The sequence below is a fragment of the Amblyomma americanum genome, chromosome 3 (genome assembly GCF_052857255.1).
Source record: "Amblyomma americanum isolate KBUSLIRL-KWMA chromosome 3, ASM5285725v1, whole genome shotgun sequence".
NCBI lineage: Eukaryota > Metazoa > Arthropoda > Arachnida > Ixodida > Ixodidae > Amblyomma > Amblyomma americanum.
In genome coordinates, this window is record NC_135499.1 from 181,424,227 (window position 1) to 181,443,378 (window position 19,152).

The 19,152-nt window shown below is 45.0% G+C and overlaps 1 protein-coding gene across 2 annotated transcripts in view; it reads left to right on the forward strand.

The window, feature by feature from the left end:
- The window catches only part of LOC144125563 (arylsulfatase B-like), a 30,316-nt gene extending 12,322 nt beyond the window's left edge, over positions 1 to 17,994 (forward strand). For both annotated transcript variants that reach the window (XM_077659053.1, XM_077659054.1), the window contains 5 exons: positions 1,801 to 1,929; positions 4,800 to 4,926; positions 8,700 to 8,999; positions 9,821 to 10,305; positions 11,995 to 17,994. In XM_077659053.1, coding sequence (XP_077515179.1) covers positions 1,801 to 1,929; positions 4,800 to 4,926; positions 8,700 to 8,999; positions 9,821 to 10,305; positions 11,995 to 12,144 — 1,191 coding nt within the window. In that variant the 3' untranslated portion in view covers positions 12,145 to 17,994. The remainder of the gene's footprint in view (positions 1 to 1,800; positions 1,930 to 4,799; positions 4,927 to 8,699; positions 9,000 to 9,820; positions 10,306 to 11,994) is intronic.
- Positions 17,995 to 19,152: the final 1,158 nt, after the last annotated feature.

Here is a 19,152-nt window from a genome sequence, read left to right on the forward strand (position 1 = left end):
CGCCGCTCCCAGTCGGGCGCTGCGAAACAAGCACGTCACACGCGCTCCGTTAGGTGCCGCCCGCGCGTAGGCATGGCTGATTCCCTTGCTGGCCGCTAGCTTGGTATCGCTTTCACACGTGTGCGGCCCCAAAAATGCGAGCTAGAGCTCGTCTTAGCTGTATACTGATGCGTTACACCGCTGACAATGATATGCCGAAAAAAGGGTTGTTCTAACACAAAATGCTTACGACCTTTGTCCGTAAAGTTCCGAGACTGAACCCATTTAAAAAAGATTCGTTTAACGTTGAAATCATTTGTGCAGTGCCCCTTCAAAATAGTCTATGTTGCAGTCTATACACAGCTTCCAACGCTTCTTGAGGTGTTGGAAACAGTTGGAAAACGCTTCTTTTGGCAGGGCTGCCAGCTCCTTTGTCGTAGCGTCGTGAGTGGCCTCCACGCTCCCCATCCAGCGACCTTTTAGAACTCTCTTCACACGAGGCAACAGGAAAAAATGGCATGGGCAGAGGTCAGACGAGTATGGCGGATGGGGAAGTATAGTAATGCTGTACTTGGCGAGAAATTTTGCCACGCTGAGTGCAGTGTGCGCTCTTGCGTTATCGTGGAGAAGGCTCCATTTTCCAGATGCCCATAAGTCAGGGCGACGGCGTCGCAGTGCATCACGAATGTGTTGGAGCACACGGATATAAAACTCCTGATTCACCGTCTGCCCTTGTGGGACGAACTCGTGGTGTATAACACCTCTGGCGTCAAAAAAAATACTATCATCATCGCCTTTCTTTCGGTCTTCTGTCGCCGCACGGTTCTCGACGCCGGAGAGATTGTGGGCCGCCATTCGGCGCGCTGCCCCTTTGTTTGAGGGTCGTATTAAAGCACTATGTTTCGCTTCAGCAATGATACTGTCGACGAATGCAGCATCCTTCTCTGCCTCGGAGAGAAAATCAGCGCTCATTGATGCCCGCGTGTCCTTCTGGTCGTTTGTGAGGGAGTGCGGCACAAGTCTGACGTTGAGCTTTCGTTTCCCCAAGTTCTCACGCAAAATTTGGTGGCATGTTGCCTTACTAATGTCGAGAGCATCTGATAGCGTGCGGACTGTAATGGCGCGGTCTTGCTGTATGATCTCCCCGATCCGAGCCACGTTTTTTTCATTCCGTGAGGTTGAAGGGCGCCTCTGCCTTGTGCCGTCTTCCAGCGACGTTCTCACCGAAACGAACCTCTTGTGTAACTCGAAAACTCGCGGCCGCGATAATGTTTCGTTGCCGTAAGCGTCACGAAGGAGCTCATACGTCTGTCTGGCTGTCTTGCCAAGCTTTACACAGAATTTTATGTTTACACGCTGTTCGAGGTGGACGTCCATCTCTCCACATTCACTCACAGTAGAATGCGCAGACGACTAGTGACAACGCATTTTTCTACATGTAGTGCCATCTAGCGACTGCCACAGCAATTAACATAAATAGCTGAGGTGAGCCCGAAAGAACGGCGCTACACATACGCACCAACATATGTTTTGGGGAATCATTTCTAGAGAAGAAAATAAATCAGTCTCGAAACTTTGCGGACAAAGGTTGTATTTTACAAAATCGGTGACACTGCTGTGAAACACTTTATAAAAAAATATTACCAGGCCAATGCTAATTCATCTGTAATAAGCCCTGTCGCATAAACAATGCGGATAATGTGGGTTGCAAATTAGTTTCCATTTCAAGTTCTTTCGAGAATTTAGTGTTGCTTTGCAGCGTCAGCGTTTCGTGTGAAAGCCGTATTGAATAAAGATTTTAAGCAACGGCAATTCGCGCAGCCTGGTATGCCACACGGCCTGGATTTTTGGCGGGGCCTCCAGCCATCCAGGAGTGATGATGGAGCCTACTACACACACATCGTCAGCGAAGAGGCTGTGTCCATAATCAGAAGCCATCCGAAGGACAGGGTGCGGAAACTTCCTTGCTCTTATGTCTGACAAGGTCCTGTCGTTAGACCCCAAATTTCTTTCTCGTCGAAAGATGAATATAAAACGGCAGACGCAACACTTACTTGCTGCTTTTTACCCAGTTTTTTAACATTGGGTTCTTGAAACGCCGCCTGGAAGCTCCACTTGCGTCTTGATACTCAGTAAACGCCTTGTGTCTGCCAATAAAAATAACCACTGAATGTGAGTGGCATGTAAGGCGTGCCGCATGCATGCGCTAAGCACGCTTTTCGAATGTCTAGCGTTTTATTGCTACGAGCTGTGGTCACGATTTAAAATATAAATTATTTGACATAAAACATAACCGAGAGTGTTGAAATCGATAAATAAAAAGAAGGAGAGAAAAAAATTTTACAAATGATTCGCGAATTCGATATAAAAATGAAGAGCGTTAGCTAAGTTGTTTTCACCTATGCTTTTGACAGATTTCGATACAAATATGTACATCACGAAAAGAAACATTGCTGTGCAGCTTTCTCTGAATACCATGTTTAACTATGCCAAACCTCCGCCAATTTTTATTGATGCTGATTGTAAGCAAATGCTATTTGTGCGTTTTCTTTGTCGCATATGTTTAATGTTAATGTTCTCAGGTAAACTTTCCCTCTCACAAGTAGGGGCTGTGAGTACTACACGTAGATGATGTCAGGATGGCGCGAAAGGAATAAGGACTAGAGAGGCACAAGAACACAACAGGACAAGCGGTTCTTGTGCCTCTCTAGTCCTTGTTCTTTTCGCGCCGTCCTGACATCATCTACAGCTATGAACCAACTAGCCCAAACCAAAGTACTTCTTGAGTACTGCACACTTGAAGGGTTGAAACGTAATTTCTTAATTGCTCAAGTTCACGTTCTGCGCATGTCTAGTACGCGCGCACTGGAGGACGCATCTCCGTCGTCGACAAGTGCTCATTAACGTGCCCCATCGCGCGGTGATCATGGAAGTGCGCATCGGTTGCCTGTGGCTCGTTGAACGACGGGTGCACCTACAGGAATGGCGCTCAGCGACGCGTGCAGTGATTGTGATGCAGTAAACACTTTAGAGCTGCTACTCCCAAGCTGTGCCACTTTCCCAACGCTGTGGGATGCTCGGGGCCTACAGTGCGTTGGGAATCATTCCGAACAATCTAAGGACACCCATGTGGCCGCGCGGCAGAGCGCGCCTCCGTGATATGACGGTGAGCCGTCGTGCACGTATTGTCCCGCTTTCACATGCCTTTACAGTGCTCTCAGTGACGTGTGCTGCTAAGGTTGGACAATAAACGTCCGCGCGCCCCATCCCGGCCTCTTTTGCAGTGTGCCGTGAGTGACTATTTACAGTAACACGACACTATGCCCACGTGGCCTTGTTTATATACAGTGTGTTTGCATGTCTTGTAAAATAATATTCCTAGTGGTCGCTTGCGCGCAGCTTTACTTCAGACAGGCCCGGGACTCTCGCGCGCAACTGGCGCAAACTTGTTTACGCATTCTGTAAGTAGTGCGCATATCTCTCGCCTGCCCTTTCTCGCTGTCACTCCCGTGTGCACTTTTTTTTGATTCGAGATGTTTGCCTCGCTATCCTCTCCTTGTCCCTTATATTTCCGCCGGCCGCAGCTCAGGTACTTAAGATATTAGGTAGCAATTGTCGCGGCTGTGATTTCCTTGTTTTGTCTTTTTGTAATACTACATAGTACTACATAACTACTACAAAAGTACAACACGACTTGTTCATGCGGGTACCTGACTTGGAAGGATCGCAAAACGCTGTGTAGCCATAAACGAAAGCTGCGCTTTGTTTCAAGAGGCTGTGCGGCCATTAAGAGGACCTACAATAGGTTCAAAGGGTTCTAAGCAGACAAAACGTGAGTACGCGATCAAGTCAGTCACGCAACATCTTACCAGACTGGCGAGCCTGAGTCGCCTACCCTGTTGTGCGATTAGCGAAGACCAGGGCGCACCGTAGCAATGGCTACAGTGCACGCCGTAGTTGGAGCGGAAAGAAGCTTTGCAATACTCTCCAACATAAACTTTCAATTTATGAGTATCAAGACCACGTGCCGCATGAGAAGTTGTTGCTCGCCCCCGTTTTGAACTACGATCTCGTGCTGTGTTAAGCAAAAAGAAATCGAATCGTATAGAAGTGTGCGGTCAAATATCGCGATTGCTTTTCTTTGATGTAGCCACGGATACATCGTCAGTGACCGCAGCACTCAAAATCATGTTACTCGCTTAACAAAACGTGGGCATTCTCCGGCATGCCCATGTTTCAGCGATAAGTGTTTTCAAGTCGCCACTTGGACACCATACCTTGTCATTATGGTTTTTGAAACTGTGTACATAACATTCGGCGATGAAGCATAAGTGAAACATATGTGAAGAAAGGATGAAAAATTCCGGTTATATAACTTAAAAAGATACTGAAAACTATTAATGCCGAAGGGTGCGGTTCATTATGTAGCATTCCAAAGGTGGGAAGAAATGATGGGCGTAAGTTTCTGGCCCATAAAATTGTTGCCTGTCTAGAAAAGTACGAAGTACCAGAAACGTACCGGATTATCCAACCTGACTGAAAATCTGGCGACGTTAGCGGCGCAATCAGGCTTCGAAGCTGTGACCTAAAAAGTTTGCGACATGCTCTCTGCTCCGATGGCATTTTTGCCTTGCGTAAACGTTTTGTGAAAGAAATAAATGCATCCCGCAAACCAGTATTTTTTTAAACTCAGCGCATTTTTTTTAGTCAAAACTGCACCGCCAATGTTATTTTCTTTTCTTGTCAGTGATTTGACTGTACTGGCTCCTAGCACCTCCCAGAGCATGCATCAATGTTCTAATGCATGCATGCGGCTGCAGCCCATGTTCCTCTATCTGGCTCACCTGGCGCCCCACTTTGCCACCAAAAGAGAGCGCCTCCAGGTTCCCGAACAGTATCTGCGAGGATACGAAGGCATCGGACATGTCAACAGGACCCTGTACGCCGGTACGGTATGCTGTACAATACGACTGCGCAGTCAGCCACAATCCAAAGCTGCACCATAATTCAAAGCTGTTTTCACGAATAGTTGGATAGTTGCTGATAGCCAAATACTGTACTCATTCTGTATCGAAACTCCCTGATACATTCATAGTGGTAAAGGCATGCACTCGTTGCAAATTTATCGTATGTCAGTATTACTGAAGAGGTCAGTGCGCCTGTAAATCACTAGATCAGCGATGTTACGCTCTTGGGTTGGCGTGTATGAAATTGCCGTGCTATATAAACCGCCGATAGTCTCTATGTAGGCGTGCCGAATTCACTAGAGCCTACTATTTCACAATCAATGGCTTCAAGACAACATTAGCGGGGATGGCGGTTACTCAATGGCATAGTGTAAGATATACAGCTTGTTCCGGCAGAAATGAAGATAGCAGATATAACCATAAGGTTTTTTCAAGCTGAAATCAAATGACTGTTGTTAGGAGTATGCGAAGTTTCTTTTGGTATCTGTTAATTGCGCTTACCTTAATTGTTAATTGTCATAACTAATTACTTAAATATGGCTTAAACGATCAGGTGTGAATTAGAAAGTTGTCAGGCGCCATGTAAATGCTCCGAGCCATGTGCTTCCGACGAGGTAGCTTTAGCGTGGGCTTTTTATCAGGCAAAAATAAAACCCAGCAAAACATTTAAAATGCCACATGACAATGAGATCTGGGCGCCTGAATGAACGGCAAGTACAGCGCTTTAACCCGCGACTTGTTTAGGCGCTGCTAGATGGGCGCCTTCTGGGCTGCCCACGGTAGAGCTTCGCGTTGCTCCTAGTTCCGAGACAAGTTCCAGCGACTGCTGACCGGCAGCGCTTAAAAACATACTTTATAAGTTTATGGGTTAATATCGACGACCTATTGAAGTGAGTGGAGCGAAAAAATTGTAGCCGGTACCTTACATAACTCCTAAAAAAACTTCACTTTGTTTTAGCTGGGACACCCTGCATATATGGAGACACAGCGGGCCGCGACATTTGTTTAGGCGCCACGAGGTGACACAGCTAAACCGCGCATTTTCGCGCTGTACTTGAAGCTGTTACATGGGTAGAAACCTAAATGAAAAAGAAGTAACCCTCGCCCGGCGTTCCCTCATTGATTCACCCGATGGAAAGATCACTAGCTTTCCGCCTCCTCTTGCGCTCTTCACTGCCCGCCCGGTCTAGTGTCCTCGTTAAAAAAAAAAAACACTTGGCGAACGCGTATGGTGTGGTTGCGTGGGCGGTGGCTGGCTGGCCAAAGGCCAAAAACCAAGAGTGCGCGATAACATTTGGTTTCTATGCAACGAGATAGTTCACCTATATTCTTTTTTTTTTCGTCGAACTTTTATCTCTTCACGGATATAAAACATGGCGATTAAAGGCTTGGTTTCGTGTAGCGATGGTGGTGCTTTATCTGGCCTCTGGCGCTCAGTGCGTTTCACGTGCTGTGTTAACACCTGTATATATTTCACACCATGTTCAAGGGTCAACTGATAAAGTCATAGGGGACCTTGAATGTCGATAAACGTTTGTCGTGTCCGTCCTACGCTGTTTCATATATTTTTTCCTGTCTTCCCTAGTTTTGCCATCAACCTATCCCGGGCCCACGTATTTGCCCAACAACGCATATAGAATTAAAACCGCGTGAACGAGTACTTGAAAACAGGTCATCATTAGCATCATCGTCTTCAGCCTGACTACGCCCACTGCAGGGCAGAGGCCTCTCCCATGTCTCTCTAATTAACCCTGTCTTTTGCCAGCTGCGCCCACCGTATAAGCCCACCTTCTATGAAAATTTGTCACTCAAGGACGCACTGTAGGCTGTCCAAGCGCATCGCATACACAAATAGCTCGGCTTAGGCTGTCATTTTTTTGATGGCTGCCATTTAGGCTCCGCTGTCGTGCGGGTGCTTCATGCAGCATGCAAGTTTGCCTCATCATATCGCAGCCATTCTGCACATTCCCCGCGTGTTCAGCCGTTTGAAACCGCTTGATTCATGGCAATAGAAAAGAGGCATCATAAACGGCGCCAACTGCATGATCGCGGCTCGTCAGAGTACGGGACCGTGGCGAATCATAGCTGAGTAAAGATTGGCAATGATCAAATGGCAAGAAAAGGTGAAAACGAACTGTGGAGCTACAGAAAGCGTAAAGTCTGTGAGCACGCATCTGAAAAGTGATATTTCTGAGATTCTAGACACTAAGGCAAAAAATAATATTCTTGATTCGTCGAAATTCAACTTTGAGCACGCAACTAAAAAGTGATATTTCTGAGATTCTAGACACTAAGGCAAAAAATAATATTCTTGATTCGTTGAAATTCAACGAGGATTGAGAAGAACTCTATCCAGATTTTGACCTCGGCAAAAACCGGTTGGCGGCTGAGTCAGGCTATACGTTGATGCTTAATGGACAGCAAAAGATGTCTTTATCGCTGGGAAAGTTGTTTCTTTTCTGTGGACTCAAACTCATGACGTCAAAAGCGCAAAGGACTCCATGGCCGCCGACTCGAAGTGATTGACGCTGTAGGGCTGCATATACGATAACTGTCTTAACGTCACACTGTTTCGCTTGCGTATACAGCCGATGGTGGAGAAGACCGTATTTAATTTGCTTACGTTTTCTAGCATTTCTAAATCCCATTTTTAAGTGAAAATGTCATCGTTTCCATTGGAATTCAGTAATCTCACGATATATAGATCAACTTCATATGGCACCTCTACTATCTGAAAGTTTGTTTCTTACCTGTCAGGGACCTCTAAAAGCCTAGGTTAAATACGTAGGCGATTGATGCTTCTGTACTGACAGCGCGGTCTTTTATGAATTCAGAATGTCTTTACGCTTGAGGCCGGTCTCGCCCCCGCTGCCCGCACGCGTTGATGACAACGATGGTGAAAACTCCCATTGAGATGTGCCAGCGTTGTCTACTCAGTGAGACGTTTCGACACGATCGCCCATGTATATTCTAGGGCGTGAAATCCACGTTTGCGAAAACACAAGTCGAAATCTGTTCTCCTTGCTTTCATATCTTTAGAATTTCAGCACCAGAAATATTTGTCTACGAGCCTTGGGCTTGACTTATTTCGTCTTATATTGCCTTGACTGTTCCAAAAACGGAAGTGTGCCCACGGTTTGACACGAAGACATTTCACAGCGATGGGGAACGCTGCTCGCAAAAGCTTGAAAAGCAAACCGTTTTCACTCACCTGATGAGCCGCGGTGGATCAATGGCCTTGCGTTGGGCTGCTGATCTTAAGGTCGCCGGATCGATGCCGTCCACGGCCGTATTATTTAGATAAGAGCGATATAGAAAAACGCTCATGTGTCGCACGATATCTGCGCGCGTTGGTCAGGACGTTAAACCTACGAAATTAAAGTTTACCTAAAAATTCTCTCGATCCAACAATTAAATAACTGAAACGATGCCTTCAGACAATGAGCTCCATTGCAAACTTATTAAAGCGCTTGAAATTTGAATTTTTCCCATTTTTTGGCGAATGGAGCTCGTGGTCCTAAAAGGCAATTCTGTTCTCTTTTCTATCTTTACGTGCTTTTAGATTAGGACAACATTCTTCCTAAATTTGTGGTGTTGTAATAATTTTTGTTCCCTGTTGATAGCAGATGTTTCGAAACATCAATTATTTTCTCCTGAGCTTATTTACTCGCAGTTCTAGTAGGCATTTTTTTTTTGGACTCAGCAAGAGTGCCAAAACCTCCGTGTCTAATCCTCCTGCGGCTGGATTCGCAGGCATGGTGTCTGCTCTGGACGAGTCTGTCGGCATCGTGGTCCGGGCACTCCACGAGAGACGTATGCTCGAAGACACCATAATAGTGTTCACTTCCGACAATGGCGCCTGCGCCACTACTGACGGCCTAGATGCTGCCTCGCCCTGGCCTTTGAAGGGAGAGAAGTACACGCTGTGGGAAGGTGGTGTGCGGGTACCAGGTCTTATCTGGACTGCCGATCACATCTGGCTTGGGCCAGGATCCGTGTACAACCGCCTCTTCCACGTGACTGACTGGTTGCCCACATTGTACGAGATGGCCGGTAGGTGTCCCTTGCAAATGAATATTTGAGTGTCAGCGAGCCCGGCAGAAAAACCTTTCCTGTACATCAAAAACTCTGGCTCAAAAAGAGCTTCCTTATCGACACAACCCTTAGCAGACATGTCAAGTGCCGAGGTGAAGAGAATCATCTGAATGTAAAATGCTGGAGGGAGACCATTCTGATAAATGCTTGATTCTGAGCATATATTATTTCCCTGTCAGGAGGTATCAGAACAAATAATCTTTCTCGGCAGATGTAGGTACGTCAGTAATGTTGTTCCTCAATAAAATAATGGTACCTGATTTCTTTTTCTTTTCGTTTTACTCTTGCATCGCCCGGGGTACTTTCTGGAAATTAACGTACAGTCACAAAAGCTAAAGCTTTCTTTGCAATAAATGACTGCAGCGGAGCGTTACAGTGTCTTAGTGTTAATGTGGGGGAAGTCACAAATCTTAATTGTTTTGTACTGTATTCAGGTGAGCAGGAGTAAAGTTAAGAAATGTTTCTCTTCTGCCCTGCTATTTGCTAAAAGGAACGACAGTAACCACGTTCGTTCTGATATTTAACAACACTAGGTGCCACTCTCTTACTGAAACCGCACCTTTTCTTTTTGCACAAATTCGAATCTCAAGGATGAACATCTCTTGTTTGAAGAGCCCCTGCCTCCCTTCCGCTCGTACCTATACGCCTTCCTTGGCCGGCGAAAAATGAAACTTCTGCAGGTGTATACGTTTGTTCCCTTATTATTTACAATACTACTGTCTCATAACAGAAGAAAGTACAGAAGAACAATTCATTTATTCGTGCCCATTTTCTCACAGGAGGATCTCCGGGGGACCTTGGCCCCGACTTGGACGGCGTCAGTCACGTGCGGTCTCTTCGTGATCCGAAATCCGCCGCGCCAAGAAGCGAGGTGCTCCTGAACATCGACCCCATCGAGAACCACTCCGCCGTAATTCAGGGCCAGTACAAGCTCGTCGTCGGCACAGTCCTCGGCGGGCGAAGCGACCGATGGATTCCTGTGTCCGGCAATGTGGATCCCGACAGCAACGGCGCCAGCCGGGCCTTGGATGCCTGCAAAGACTCGGTCGTGGCCAGAATGTTCACTAGCGCAGGTGTTACGAGGACTCTGTGCGGCGAAAAGGAGGAGTTACTGTCCGACGGCGTGCTCTACTCAAAGCCACTGGAATGTGAAAGTGTACACGCGCTACCCCGCACTGCTTGTGACTCAACAGTTGCGCCGTGCCTCTTCGACATAATTGAAGACCCATGCGAGTACCACAATATCGCAGACGAGAAACCAGAGGTTGGTCATGCTGCAGTAGATTAGGCTGATCATTCAACAAAGTTGTCTGCGGGGCTAGTTGGTATAAAACACGGAATTTTGAAAGCACAGGTAAAGACAAAAGGCAAGAGCGGTTGTCCCATCCGCTTCTCATCTCATTTGTCTTAACCTACGCTTTAAAAATTGATCCGTTTAAACTTGATCCTGAAGCTCCCCCTTGAGTATTTAAGTTAGCTTCCTCAGTTGCTTAAATGGCTGTGTTCAATATTAATGGCCAATAAGCAAATAAGAACTTTGTGCGATTGATAGGGAATTTAAATACCAAAATCTCCAGCCCTCTGAAATCTGGGCCTTGTAACCTAACCTAGCCAAACGTAAGCAAAAAGAAATAGAGCGTATCGATACCCACAAGGAATTCTCCAGTGCCGTAGATGACTGTCGATGTGCTTGTAAAAAGAAGCCCTTTTATTGCCGAGTCACCAGTCGTGGAAGTCGCTATTAACCTCCTTCGGAAAGTTGTCATTTGTGAAAGCAACGCGAAAGCTTAAACATTGAGAAATTGTTTTGGAGAGCAGCGCTAATTATGCGCACATTCGTGGCTTTGCGCATCGTAGACGTCGTCTTTGTCACCGTAGTCTGCGTAACACGCCACCTGACAACCGTGGCAGGTGGTAGAAGACCGAAACGCCGCCTGCCACGGAGAGAGCGGAAGAATGAACAAACGGAAGGTGGCTGCCACGGGAAGGTCCCGCAGGGAGGCTAGCAGCGCCACCTGCCAGCGGTGGCAGGAGGCGTGTGAAGAGCTGCACTCAAATTTCGCATTACCGACTGTCATAATTGCCTGTCCATTTTTTTCTCTAACATTGCGAAGAATGCGCACAAAATCTGAGCATGACATCAATTTTTGTTTCGCCGTGTGGTCCTCGGGCACTCTAATAGCTGGGTATATTTTACTACTGTAAATTCTACCATTTACTGTTGTACTATTTACTACGAACTGTTCTATTGTAGAATGTATTATTTTATTATGAATTTACTACTGTAAATTTCATATTGTGCATGTGTAAGATATAAAATTTTGGGTTTTCCGGACTATATATAGGTGCGAAATACACAGCATTTTGCTTTTCAGTATCGCCTAATATGGAATGAAACTCACAACGCGATTCCATGTAGAAGGAGCGGACAATGTACGAGGCTGCGGGCTGTGCACCGAATCGTACACTGTAGAATTTTTAATTCTTTTCTTAGCCAAAATTGAGCCCTAAGTACTCACCTATACAAGTCACCTCACCTATGCATGCCCTTCTGTTACTTAGCAAGAGGTTAATAGTAGTGCTAAAAAAAGTTAGAATTATAGTTGAAGGTAAGAGACATGCGCTTTCCTCAAAGGAGGCTACATTAAAAATGCTCTGGAACATAATAAATATACTTAATGCCTTCCAGACTACACAGAGTAATCTGAAATCATAGATGCAAGTCAATAATTAAAACTGTCCGGGCTGTTAGCCTTTTTTCTGCAATGCAGGGGTTGCATTGAAATAAGGCGCTGTCGCCAAGCGGGAGCGCCAGATGACGGCACTGTGCAGATGCTGCTGGAGAAAAGTGCAAGTGGCAGGCATTTCCTTGTAAAAATTTAACAGCAGTGACACCCATATTCGCTTACGCGTACGGGTGGCTTTCTGATGTCACAAATGTATTCTTTTGCAGGTTGTGCAAAGGCTTCTATCCCGTCTGGAGTACTACGAGCAGACAGCTGTTCCGCCCGGAAACCTGGAGCCTGACGAACGCTCGAATCCTGCTCTTCACAACAATATGTGGGTTCCGTGGGGCGACGACGTTTTAGAGGGGTTGCAGTAGGGTTAGACTACGTTGTCACTGGGCACTTTGCTCCCCCTTCCGAACAAACTCGCGTCGCAGGAGTGTTCATGGCACCCACTCAACTGTTAGCGCAAAGCCTGCTTGTACAGGGACGCCTGGCAGCGTTATTTCTCTAGAAGAATATGTTGAATAAGAAGGCAGAACACTGACCAAATAAAAATGAACACCTAAATGGCGTTTTGACCCCCACATGGGAGCCTTGTTCGCAAACAGGTACAGACGTGAAAGGTCTTTAAGCTATTTAAGCTTGAAAATGTGAAGCTGAAGCTATTTAACGTGAAGCTATTTAAGCTTGAAAATGTGCCCCAGGCCGCGGGCGTATGCACTAGGAAGTGCCCCGTCAGTACGATTAAGAGTGTGTTCAGTTGTCTGAATGATTAAGGATTCTAGATATAAACGGCTTTGGAGAATCTTTTCGGTTTTTAAAATGCGCGCGTTGCTCCGATCTATATCATGCTGCCTGCTTTCAGAATGTTCGGCGAGAGCATTTGACGAAGCTTTCTTGTTTGCAACATCATACTGGTGTTGTTTCAACTTTTTAATAAAGTTTCCAATTTCCCCCACATACACTTGGTCACAGTCTCTGCACGGTATACTGTATACTACGCCCGAAAATTTTTCGTTTGGCATGCAGGCAGTCCTTTACGTTGACGAGGGCTTGTCGCAGCTTTTTCGCCGGCACGTCTAACACCTCAACGTCGTAAGATCGCAATATGCGCGCCAAGGTTTCGCTGATCCCGGGCACATAAGGCACAGGTGCACGTTTTTGGCGGCTAGGCCACTGTCAGATCGGGGGGGTTGCATTAGTTTGTGTTCCACACCGTTGACGAAAGGCAACGTGTAGCCACATTTGGAGAGAACCTTGCGGACTCTTTGACGGTCGGCCTTCACGTCTTCTGGCTCTGTGCAGATGCGGTCTGCTCGACGAAAAAGCGAGGCAACCACTGAGCTCTTGTGAGAGGCTGGGTGAAGGGCGTTAATGTGAAGATAGCGGCCAGTATGAGTGCGGCTCTTCCTGTACACTTTGAATGTGAGCGCGGACTGGCTTTGTTTCACTAAGACGTTCAAAAATAGAAGTTGTCCATTCTCTTCTTTTTCGACTGTGAACTGGATGGCTCTTTCGATAATGTTAAGATACGCTGTGCAATCAAGTAAGGCATCCTTCTTGATAACAGAAAAGCAGTCATCCACGTACCGCACAAAAATATTTGGTTGTGGGCTGAATGAATCTAGTGTGCGGCTTTCCAGCCATTCCATTGTAAGGTTTGCAGCGGTAACCGAAATCGAAGCACCCATGGCTGTGCCGTGAACCTGTTTGTAAAACACCTGGTCAAAAATAAAATAGGTGTTACTCAGGTAGAAATGCAGGATCCACCTGAGATCTGGCACATATGTTGAACCGAGTATTTTAAGTATACAGTTCATGACGGTAATAAAATATTCTCTGCGTTCCTATGCCTCCGCTTTGTCACCGCCGATTATAAAAGGTAAATAACAGCTAGTTGTGTATCCTAGGATCCTTTCTAAGGCAAGTTTCTTTCTACACCTACCATCTATTCTTTATTATTGCGTTCAATCCTTCATTAGCAGAACCTCCAATTGAATGTGCTGGAAACGACTATTTGGTCATTTCAGTTCCCAACGAAGTAATTTTCTATAAATTGTCTTACGAAGCCCTGCCTGGGCTTTCTATCTACAGGGATGAAGAGGGGAGATGAGTTTTTCAGTGCCGGTAGCTGCAGCCTGTCTAAAAAAAGGGAAGTAACGGCACAAATATTTGAGATTCATGCTTGTTCATTAGTTTATTTTCCTGCATACATTTTATGTTTTCACCTCAGTTTCCAGAAAATTGCCAGCATCTCTGTATTTAGGTCTCTTTGAAGGTGGCTCACTGACGAGGGCCATTCATCTTGAAGCTCTTCAAGATGTAGCGCAGTGAAGCTTGCATCACTGAAGAATCCAAAGGTAGCATGTCACCTCTAAGACACATCTTGAAGGCGCCGGAACGAAGGTAAAATAAAATGTAGGCAAGAAAAGAGTTTTAGCTCAGGAGCTTCAACCAGGAGCTTTTGAGTATAAGTCATCCTTCATAATCGATTCATTCAAAACGCACACATGTATAAAAACGTGCTAATGTGATTTCAGACAAAAATACAACTTTTGAATTAATTAATTAATTAATTAATTAATTAATTAATGAACCGCGAAAGATAGCCGAGGATGCTAGCTCGTATTACATAAGAGACTCTGTCCTATTAAAGTGCGAATGTCGCACGCATGTAATCACTTCGCTTACTCTTTCTTAAGCGGACGTCTTGAAATAATGTAGATATTTCTGCACTGAACAGACTGCAAGCTAAATTCTGGACCTGCAAACCATTCCTGCTTCTTCGGGAAATTGAAAGGCTCAGAAAGTTCTGCTTAAGACGCGAATATCTCCAGCATTTCGTGGTTCTGAAAAAACTCGAAGATTGTTGGTGCAAATAAGACGATTGAGTACTAAAGCAGTGTTTAAATGTGTGTTTCTTAGTTTATTGTGTTCCTTTTTTCGTGCAATCTACCATTATCCTGAGCGCAACTGACTGCAGAATTGAAAAGTTTGAGGTATATAGATTTAGCTGCTCACATTGAAATGCGTCACCAAAGACTCGAACTGCTCCTCCGTGAATATGAAAGTTTTCTGTGGAAGAAAGGAAACGGAACTCCGGAAAAAAAGTTAATTGGGTTTCCGTTGAAAAGACGCATGCTCGGCGGATTCTATTGAAAAGGAAAGAAGCTTCGCAACAAATCATGTATTCTAACCTATATTCTTTCTTAACGTTTGAATAGATACACAAAACAAATTGATAATCGATGGTTTGAACATAGATTACAATGTTGAGATTATTTTCGAAGAGGCTACAGTAATCGAAAACTGAACTTTTATAAGCTAAAAAAGGCAAAAAATATCAATACAGAAGAAAGCTGCGAAAACGTGAAGACCAATTTTCGCGCACTGATCTCTGAGACTAGGTTAGATCGCCATTCAGTTCCAAATGGTCATCACTAGTGTTTTTCAGCCTTTGGGTCACGAGTGCGAATCGAGTCCCTGTCATTTCTCGCTATCGCTCTCCTCTCCTGCTATCCTCTCCCTGTCACTTTATTTCCGCCCGCAGCAGCTTGGGTACTTAAGATATTAGATAGCAATTGCCGCCAGTGGCAATAATCTTTTCCTTCCTTTTTTGTATTTTTGCAATAATAGATCACTACTAGTTTGAATCGAGTGGCGAGAACAGGTGTTGCGTTTTTGAGCATCTTTGTCAGCAGTGAATGCATCTGAACAAACATCAACGTATAGTTACAAAGGGCTAGATATCTATTTTTATTGGGAAGCATAGTTTAATTTGGTTATAGTCGTTGCCCTTTTAACATTAACTGTGTTTCTATTTTTGCCGCAGCAAGTAAACCAGACGAAGTTTTACTGAAATGCTTGAGGTGTTTCATACGGATCCAAATGAGAATACTTAGAATACTAATTTATGCTCAACAATGAATACAAACCTCAAAATAGTAAGAATGAAAAGCTCAACGACTGATGTTTATCCATTTACGCCTCCAAAACAGGTGCTGAGGCTAACCCTATAAAAGAAATATAAACTTCACCAGTGTATATATTATTTATAGCTTATGTTTTGCTGCATACATATTACTGCATTGTAAAATGACCTATAATGAGCATTCGTCCATTTTTCCCGCGACTATTTAGGTGAATCAGCACTTAATCAGTTGTAGTCACCGACTTATATACATTAGGAAAGATCTACGCTTCTCAAAATGCTTATCGTAATTTTGGCATGCTGTGAATTAATAAATAATAATCCCTGTTCTTCGTTACAAATCACCTGATTTTGAAGTCATCATAAGTGATTTTACTGCCGGCAAAGATGCGAGTGCCGTTGTATCTCAAATTAAATGTTTACCCAACTTTTCCTGTCAAGTATATGCGGCCCCTATTGCGACAGGCGCAAGTTTCCTCTGCTTGCTTTTAGACTTCCGAGTCTCTGCTTGCGCTCCATTAGCCTATGTAGGGTGTAAGCTCCCCGCTTCTCTTCTCGCCACTTCGGAGGATATAAGTCCTATCGTGTTGAACATCCGACAGAAAGGGGCACTGAACGACATCACCTTCCCCCTCCGTTTCAGAGCTAGGTGAGTTATCGCGATAACTCGCCATAATGAGGCAGAACGCAGGAGCGCGTACTTGTGAGCCGTGTTGGACGGCGCTGGACGCTTGCAGACGGGGCAACTCGGTTCAGTTTTTCTATCTTTTTTTCATACCTCGTCCATCGATCGCGTCATCAGGAAGCAGTAGATGACAAAAGTTAACTATTCTGCAGGCAGTTTCTCCCTCGTCTGGCGTGCTTGGGAGAAATTCACCTGGAAGAAGATCGCTTCAGAGGGCGCCTGACACCCACAGCAAGGTGTTTCTTGCGATCTGAGAACCCTAAAGTATTATAGCTCATGAGATCATCATGTCTGTCACTTGAAACGAAAGCACGAAGTTTCGCTTTGCTTTTGCTGCGCGCTACACAAATCGGTACTTCTTTTGTACCACGGTAATATATACACTTTTCATGACATAAGACTCAACTTGTAAAAGAAGATGCTATAAAATGGACTTCAGGAATAATTGCGAAGGCGAGCATTTTTATGCCCCGCCGCTGCTTAGCGCAAACATGTTCGAAGATTTCTGTCAAATTGGGGCTGCGCAAAACACAAGTTTAGTTCCTAATACGCAGGGAAAACATTGCCGTTCAGTGTTCTGCCTCCGTCGGTTGTTCATGCTAAAAAGACCCGTTGCTTTATAAATGATCAACTTGAATACGGCCTGTGGCTATCAAGGGTGCCGACAGGAGCGTTAAAAAGAGCGAGGGAAGAGTAGCACCCAATGCCGTCAAGTGGATCGAGGAAAGGGGAGATACGCTTACGTATGAAAACCTTACGTACAAATAGTCTCTCTCGGCCTAAGCCAAGGGAGCAAAGCATGAGTAGGTAGTATTGAGGTGCGTCGAGCCAGATTATGTGCTGCAAGCCAAACAATGCTCTGCTCTGTCTTGACCGAGCTTATGCGCGGCACAGCTAGCTATAGGGCTTGAGTAAATTACAGCTACTGAAAAGGCCCAGCTTCTGCAGACTAGCCGCTCGCACATGCATGGCGGAAAATATCCTTGGCTGTAATCTTTACCCAGGGTGAGTTAGGCATGGTGATACTTGGCACAGAAAAACGTTGCGATTCTGCCATCAACTAGAAAATGAACTAGGTATGAAGTTGTTCAAAGAACTAAAACACCTGTTTATCGAAAAAAATTATTCCTACCTAATGGTATTATGTCATTATTTAGCTCTACGATTTACGAAAGACTTTTTTTTTTTCATCTACTGAGCCCTGCGCCAACAGAACACCTTCTGTGAATGGGAAGTGGCAGCGATGACCGCATGGTTTATAATTAAACAGAAACCGGTCTCGCGTGTAATTTCCAAGCCTAAGATGTATTGGGGTTAGGCAAAGTGTAACAAACAGTTATAGTTTGAAGACGCAGGGTTTAATATGTCGTGGCAGCTCTGCACTTTGAAAATAAGTTCCAAGAGGGCGTCCGGGCTTTGCTTTTTGTTGTTTTCAACACTTATTTGAAGTTTGCTGTTTGTTATGCTTTTCTTCATGCAGTTTGACCAGCTGTAAGCAAGGAAATTGTAGAATTGCTCTCGAAGGTTTCTTGTCCACATAACGCGCGTGCCTAACACTTATTATGTATGTATTATATGTATTCTGGTGTATGATGCTCCTGCGACCATAAAAACATTAGCAGCTTAGCTAAAACAAGTCGGCGTTTTCGTACCAGCGTATCTGTTTTTAAAAAAACAATACCTACTGGCCAAACACGTGCAATGGAGACTACGCCTAAAGGGTTTACAACAAACATTAGCCTGGTGACGTCTTTAAAACAGGTGACGCCATAATATGCAACCCTACGCCAGCCGTGAACAAAAAGCAGGCTTGTCACAAACTAACCTTGCAGCATGAAGTAGTGTTCATGCTGAATAAGCATAACAAGAGGTGTACAGTCTGCGTCACCATTGCGTAGAGCGGTCGAGTGGTGTGCCGCGGAAACTAAAACTGGAATTAAACAGCAGCCTCTGTTTTTTGATAAAGTTCTTATGTAGAGCATAGAACAGGCATGCAGGTCTATGTGGCTCTGCTTGTGTGCAAGCGCTGCTTCAAAAATGCAGTAGCCGTGGCGGGATCTCACTTTGTTAGCCAAGCAGTGCGCCACTGAAGCGCTCTACAGAAGAGCGACGCAGAATGTATCTGTCTCCTGTTTACCTGCTACGCATGTAAGCAGAAACAAGTAATGCAAGAATCAACGCATGATTTGTGAACAGCCCGTGTGCGGATGTTTTCTGTGCTTCGAAAGTAATTATACAACCACAAGCTAATGGAAATCGTTTTAAATCATTTCTCGCAACGCAGAAAGTACACAAAATTTTGGCAGGAACCACTCTGTTCTGTGGCTACGCAGTGGCTGTGCTTGAGCTTTTTGTGATTAAAAAGAAAGCCCGTGTAAGCAGGCATGCAAGTATTTTAGCTCAGCAAACGACACAGAGTGATACATACAGGTTGTAGGGCATACAGTATCCGTGTCGAAGCTACAATGCATTTCCTGAGACCTTGTCTGAAGGCGCCGTCACTCTGCAAGAAATATCGATTTATGCAGGGAACGCGTAGCAAACTTAGAAATTAACAGCAGAATTAAGTAGAAATGATGCATTAAATGTTGCGCGACTTCGCACCGGCAAATGAAACGAGAATGAACAAACTACACTATCAGTAAGAGAAAAGCTAGTCTGCTGAGATCAAAGGCATCTCCTAAGGCAGATTAGGCATCAAACCATAAGACATATGACATTCGTGTCCAATCTTTCTGCAACAACGCGGCTACTTAAAGCAGATGC